Raw genomic sequence first — 7276 nt, 5'->3', positions numbered from 1 at the left:
TACCATTCTATTGTTGGCATCATTTACCCCACCACCTGCCCCACTCTATTATGAACGTGTAACATTAAAAATCTCTATAGACGTTGGATGCATTCATCCTCACATCGTACCATCTTGATTCAGTTTAATTTTTACTAGTTATTTTTAATCTTTTTAAAAGGCAAGTAAATATTTAAAGATAATTCTTCAAAAAGAATGTCTAAACATAAAACATATGAGTTTTCTATATCACATTTCTATATTTTTACTCTTTTACTAATTATATAGACAAAGGTAAAATAACAATTTTGTATAGTGGAGTGGGACGGGATGAGCCAATTAATTACAATAAACATTTCATACCCATTGTCAAAAGAAAATCCAACTTGTTCTGCATCCATTTTAAATAAAAAAAAATCTCTCCATTCGAAATAGAATGGTTCGAAATCTATTGAACGGTTTAGATTTTTTTATCCTTACTCGTCGAGAAAAAAGTTCTCTAACGCCTTGGGAGTTAAATCGCCAATGTTTAATAAAATTAAATCACTTTTATCTATGACGATTCAAGGATAAATCGAAATAACACTGTTCATTTCATACTATTTCAATAAATAATTCATAGAATATATTATCTTTTTTTTTTATTTGTATATTATTTACAAAAAAAACCAAATAATAATAACAGGAATAACAACAACAATAAGGGTAAACTACACTTGTAGTTACTCAATTATTGGTAAATATTTTTTGGTCACTCAACTATTAAATTTTTTTATTACCGAATGTTAAATGACTAATTGGAAGATGACGTGAGAACTTTTAAAATTAGTAAATAGCAAATTTAACCATCGACATTTATGCATTGTATCAATTTAGTTTTGATTTTAAAAGAAAAATCTTTAACGTCTAAACATAGTGATTTGTTTTTTTCAATTTTTATTTTTGTTTGTGACCCTTTCACCTAAAAATCTAAAAAGAAAATCTATCAACTAATTTTGGTTAAAAATATATCAAAATGAAAATACCAAATTCAAGATAATAGTTTTCATCTTTTTTCATTCTTTTAAAATTAACCATCAATGTCTCAAATAAAAATAAAATTACAAAAAATTTAATTATAAAATGTGTAAATGTTGAGGGTAATTTTTTTATAGAATTAAAACTAAATTAACACAATGTATAAATATTAAAGTTAAATTTTAAAAAATGTGAAATTATATTTGTGTTAGTAAAAACGGATGACTAAAGAATTTTGGAATAATGGAATGACTAAAAAAGTTAAAAGGAATTTGACGAGTAACGCTAATAATGACAATAATAATAGTAAGACAACTTTTTGTAGTGTACTTGCTTGGTGTTGCCGCAGCAGTTATGTTTTGTTGCTTGTTTTGATTAATTTATTTTAAAGTGGTCTAGGGGACATGCTGGGTCCCAACTTTTCTTAGTTATCCTCTGCAAATGCCAACCTGTTCTTTTATTATTATTTTCCGCCATTTTTGCTCTCTTTCAAGCTTTATTTTTTGCCTAGATCCACTTCTCTCTCTTTGATTTTTAATTACTGCATTTTTGTTTTAATACACAATAAGAACAACTAAGAGATAGAATGTGACTTATCAATCTTTTAACTGAGATCTGTGAGAATTTTTCTATGTACCAAGGTATTGTAAATTTTCAGTACTTTCCTGGGTACATTTTTGTTTTCATTTTGAACGTATTTATTGAGTTTTTGTCTTAATAAAACTGTTCAAATTTGGAAACTTTGATATGGTTTTTTTTTCGTAAAGATCTTCTATTTCTGGAATCTGGGTTGTTCTTCATTTCTCAGATTGAATTCATTTTTCTTTTATAAATATTAATTCTCATTGAATTTCATGTTCTTGAAGAACAGGAATTATTTACAGATGGGAAAAAAAGGTGGCTGGTTTTCTATTGTGAAGAAAGCTTTGAGCCCTGAATCCAAGAAATCTCAGGTTTCAATGATTTAATTCATAATCTAATGGATTTCTTTTTTCGGTTTGGGTTTTCTTAGATTTGTTGTTTTTAATTAATTTCAGCACCAAACTCCAAAGCCAAAGAAAAAATGGTTCGGAAAAAGCAAAGATTTGGGACCTGTGTCTGTGCCTGAAGAAACTGAAGTGATAACTGAAGATGTAAAGTTAAAAGAAGCTGAAAACGAACAAAGCAAACATGCCTACTCTGTGGCTCTTGCCACCGCTGTGGCGGCCGAGGCAGCGGTGGCAGCTGCTCAGGCGGCTGCTGAAGTTGTCCGTCTCACTTCTCAGCCGCGCCATCTGGGGAAGTCAAAGGAGGAAATAGCTGCTATCAGGATTCAAACAGCATTTCGTGGATATTTGGTATATATATATATATATCATTCCTTTTCTTTTCTTTTCTTTTTGCTTAATTTTGATGTTTTATGTTCTTATTTATTACTTAATGAATTCAAACATTTTTGAAGGATCCGAAAATACATTGTGTTCGCCTGTTGTTTATGTAAACATATATGTATGAACTTTTACTGGATTTTCCATTGTTGTCGTCCATGTCGGTGCTATTGCTTGAATTGAAAGTTGTTATTGATTTTGAAACGATCGTTGGACATTTTGTTCGTATCGGCCTTTCTTGATGATTACTTGTGGCTAATTATGTTGATGATGATTACGAAAGGTGTTCTTGAGTGATGGTGATGTGTAGTATAATCATAAATTCTCCTGAATCATTTGTTTTGTGAGCGATTAATCATATTCATGCTATGAGTTATGGCATTTGAGTTCTCAGGCTAGGAGGGCACTGCGAGCTTTGAGAGGGTTGGTAAGGTTGAAATCATTGATCAGAGGGCAATCCGTCAAACGCCAAGCAACTACAACGTTAAGATGCATGCAGACTCTAGCTCGTCTGCAGTCTGAGATTTCTGCAAGGAGGATTAGAATGTCAGAAGAGAACCAGGCTCTTCAGCGCCAGCTTCAACAGAAATGCCAGAAAGAGCTCGAGAAGTTGAGAGCTCCCGTAAGTGCCTCGATTTTAGCACATTTTATGCTTTGAGCTCATGATTTCCTAAATCTTCTTCGACTTTTCGGCTTTCCTTGGACCATTTTTTTATGGATCTTGACCCTATTTGGACTTTACTGTACCTTTTACCAAACTCATTACACAATCTGTCCTCTAGAGTTTTGCATACAAATACTGAATTTCTAGAGGGTTGAGCCCTCATGTTTTTCTTTGAAGTAATTTTCTTCCATTTGATGATCGGTTTTGTTGTATTTTCCACTACCTTCAAAACTCCTTTAGTGAAAGATCCGACCTTCCGGAAAACAATGAAGATGGTATTATGTATGAAACCTGTCTCATACTGAAAGACTACCTTTCCCAACATTTGGACTTAGTGGAAAACCTTTTAAGGCTGATTGCAGAAGCATTTTACTTATAAGTCCTACTGTTTCTACTATTTAAGCAGAATGTATATGAACGCTGTTGAATCTATGGATTTGTTGTTTAAACGTGTAATTTGCAGATGGGAGAAGACTGGAACGATAGTACACAGTCGAAGGAGCAGATCGAAGCAAGACAACAAAATAAGCAAGAAGCTACTATGAAAAGGGAAAGAGCATTGGCTTATGCATACTGTCACCAGGTATCGGGTTCTACAGACTTTTTGTTTGCAAGAATGTAGATAACTGTGTAATGCTTTTCATATTTACAATCCAAATGTAGAATCATGAATCTAAATTTGTTACAGAGCTAAATGACCCTTGTTTTTCTTTTCCGTTAACAGCGATCGTGGAAGAACTGTTCTAGATCAGTGAATCAAACATTTATGGATCCGAGTAATTCGCACTGGGGTTGGAGTTGGTTAGAGCGATGGATGGCAGCCCGGCCATGGGAAGTCCGAAGCACAACTGATAACAATGACCGTGGCTCAGTCAAGAGTATGGGTGCTCGTTCGATATCTATAAGTGAAATCAGCAGAGCTTATTCTCGAAGAGATCTTAACAATGATAACAAACCAAGTCCAACACCTCAGAAGTCAAGTCGAGTTCCTAGCCACCAGTCTCCATCGACTCCACCTTCAAGGGCACCTTCGATTTCATCGGTTTCTGGTAAAACAAGACTGCCAAATCCGAGAGGAAGTCAATGGGGAGGGTATGAAGACTCAAGGAGCATACTCAGTACCCGGTCTGATCGTTATAGGAGACATAGCATTGCAGGGTCCTCAATGAGAGACGATGAGAGCCTTACAAGCTCACCTGCAGTTCCGAGTTATATGGCACCAACACAGTCCACAAAGGCCAGGTCCCAAATACCAAGCCCCTTAGGAAGTGGCACACCAGATAGGAGAGTGGCAGGGTCTGCAAAGAAACGGCTTTTGTTCTCAGCATCCCCAGCCAGTAGTAGGAGACATTCAGAGCCTCCTAAAGTGGACATAAGTGAGGTTAGAAAGAATCAACATGCACCAAGCAATGGAAGGCAAGTGGTTTGGTGAAGAGTGCAACAAAAGTTAGATTGAATAAACATGGAAGGGTTATTACAACTTGAAGCTCTTGTAGTGTGTTTGTGATTATCTTTTTCTTCCTAGGTTTTATGATTATTAATTATGAAAGGCTTACTTTTTTCTGGGTGAGATTTAGTTTATTGTTTGTGGTTGACAAACATTCTTAAAAATCTTCAAGTTTAGTTTCAATTCATGAAATTTGTAATTATTATGAGTAGACCTAAATGAATTTATGTCCAACTTTGCTCTCATAATCAATACATATAATTAACTTATTTGCTTTGAATTTAATATTTTGCCTATCTTTAAACAATAAACAAAGACTCCAATTTGATATCTTATAATTTATTTTATATAAACTTTGCAATAAAAAAGTTTTTTATATTATTAAAAATTAAAATAAATTGTTTTTTTTAAAAGAGATATTTAAATTATCATATTTATTTTTATCTAAAACTATTAAAATTGTTATAAAATAAAGAGAGATGGAGAGAATAAAGAACAAAGAAAATATGAAAGCAATAGAGAATGTACTTTATTGATAAAAGGGATTATTACAATCTACTTCATCGTAGTCTCTATTTATAGGTACAAGAAGTATAAAAGAAGTAAAGATCTAACTCTAATAACTATTAGAATTTAAATGCATCAAAACTTTATCTTGATCATGATAAACATCCACTTAATAAGATATTCATAATACTCCCCCTTGGAAGTCCATTGGTAGATAATGTGCCTCGTTAAAACCTTATTAGGAAAAATCCTATGGGATAAAAAACCTAATGAAGAAAAAAGAGTACACAATCTTCTATTACAAGCTATCTTGTTAAAAACATTTACCATGAAAATCTAATGGAACAAAACATTGGTTAAAGGAAAAGAGTGCAACTTGTTTTCAGACTCCCCCTGATGGCAACATTACATTATATCTTTGAGTCGACGCATTCCAATATTGTGTAGTAGTTTTTCAAATGTTGAAGTTGGCAATGCCTTAGTAAAAAGATCTGCTAAATTTTCATTAGAACGAATTTGTTGAACATTTATATCACCTCTTTTCTCAAGATCATGGGTGAAGAATAATTTTGGCGAAATATGTTTCATTCTATCACCTTTGATGTAACCACCCTTCAATTGAGCTATACCCGTTGCATTATCTTCATATAAGATAGTTGACATATTTTCCTATGAAGGCAAATAACATATCTTCTGGATATGTTGGGTCAATAACCTTAGCCAAGCACACTCTCAACTTGCCTCATGCATTGCAATTATTTCTGCATGATTAGAAGAAGCAACAGTTAATGTTTGCTTTGTTGAACTCCATGATATGATAGTACCCCTATATGTAAATAAATATCTTGTTTGAGATCGACTTTTATGTCGATCTGATAAGTATCCAGGATCAGCATAGCCAACTAATAAGGATTTTGAATCATTTGAATAAAATAACCCCATATCAATGGTTCCTCTGAAATATCTAAATATATGTTTAATTCCATTCCAATGTCTATGTGTTGGAGAAGAACTAAATCTTCTTAACAAGTTTACAGTGAAAGCTATATCAGGTCTTGTGTTGTTTACAAGATACATCAATGCCCTTATGGCACTTAGATATGGTACTTCAGGACCAATAAACTCTTCATTATTCTCGCAAGGACAAAATTGATCTTTATTCACATCTAACAATCGTACAACCATCGGAGTACTTAATGGGTGTGCTTTATCCATGTAAAATTTTTTATATCTTTTCCATATAAGTTGATTAATGAACATGAATTTTATCTTTTAAATGCTCGATTTGTAAGCCAAGATAAAACTTTATTTTTCCAAGATCTTTCATGTATTTTGAAGCTCTTCAGGAGTTCCAATAATATTTAGATTATCAACATAAACAACAATTATCACAAAATCTAATCCAAACCTTTTTATAAAGAAACATGGACAAATTGGATCGTTTTTGTAACCTTCTTTTAACAAATATTCACTAAGACGATTGTACCACAAACGTCAAGATTGTTTTAATCCATATAAAATTTTCTTTAATCTGATCGAGCAATTTTCTCAAGAAACTCTATATCTTTTTGGGATTTTAAATCCTTCAGGGATTTTAATATAAATTTCACTATCAAATGTACCATATAAATAGGATGTAACAACATTCATTAAATGCATGTAAATTTTTCACGTACCGCTAGACTAATAAGATATCTAAACATAATTGCATCCACCGTAGGAGAATATGTCTCTTCATAATCAATGTCAGGCCTTTGCGAAAATCCTTGTGCTACAAGGTGAGCTTTATATCTTACGACTTCATCAATTTCATTTTGTTTTCGCAAAAATACCCATTTATATCCTACCGGCTTTACACCTTTATGTGTTTGGACTACAGGTCCAAAAACTTCACGTTTAGAAAGTGAATTCAATTCTGTTTGAATTGTATCTTTCCATTTTGACCTATCTTTTCTATTTTTACTTTCCTTAGTAGATTTAGGCTCAGGATCTTCATTTTCTTTTGTTATTTCAATAGCAACATTATAAGCAAAATTATTGTCGACAACTACATTTTTTTTGGTTCCATCTTTTTCTCGTATTGACATAACTTATCGAGATCTCTTTATTTTGATCATTTCCATTTTCACTTTTAGGTACCTGAATCACTTCTTGAGTTTTATAATTAGTTATGTCATGGGTCTCTTCAAGAACCCTCGCCTCTACTATATGACCATCTTAAATATTAGCTCCTTTTTTTACGAGGATTTTTATCTTTGAAACCGACTGGTCTTCTACGCTTCAAGCATAGATTAC

The 7276-nt window shown here is 32.7% G+C and overlaps 1 protein-coding gene across 2 annotated transcripts; it reads left to right on the top strand.

The window, feature by feature from the left end:
- The first annotated feature begins 1428 nt into the window (after window positions 1-1428).
- LOC105780409 (protein IQ-DOMAIN 3) lies at window positions 1429-4708 on the top strand. 2 transcript variants are annotated; one of them, XM_012604723.2, is made up of 6 exons: window positions 1429-1637; window positions 1863-1949; window positions 2034-2333; window positions 2758-2985; window positions 3491-3610; window positions 3752-4708. In XM_012604723.2, the coding sequence occupies exons 2-6, from the start codon at window positions 1881-1883 to the stop codon at window positions 4457-4459; spliced, it is 1425 nt and encodes a 474-aa protein (XP_012460177.1). In that variant the 5' UTR covers window positions 1429-1637; window positions 1863-1880; the 3' UTR covers window positions 4460-4708. The 2 variants fall into 2 exon arrangements, with proteins under 2 accessions (XP_012460177.1, XP_012460176.1); XM_012604722.2 differs by having other exon boundaries at window positions 1430-1637; window positions 1868-1949.
- Window positions 4709-7276: the final 2568 nt, after the last annotated feature.

This window comes from Gossypium raimondii, chromosome 4, assembly GCF_025698545.1.
Source record: "Gossypium raimondii isolate GPD5lz chromosome 4, ASM2569854v1, whole genome shotgun sequence".
NCBI lineage: Eukaryota > Viridiplantae > Streptophyta > Magnoliopsida > Malvales > Malvaceae > Gossypium > Gossypium raimondii.
This window is presented reverse-complemented; position numbering and strand designations above follow the sequence as displayed.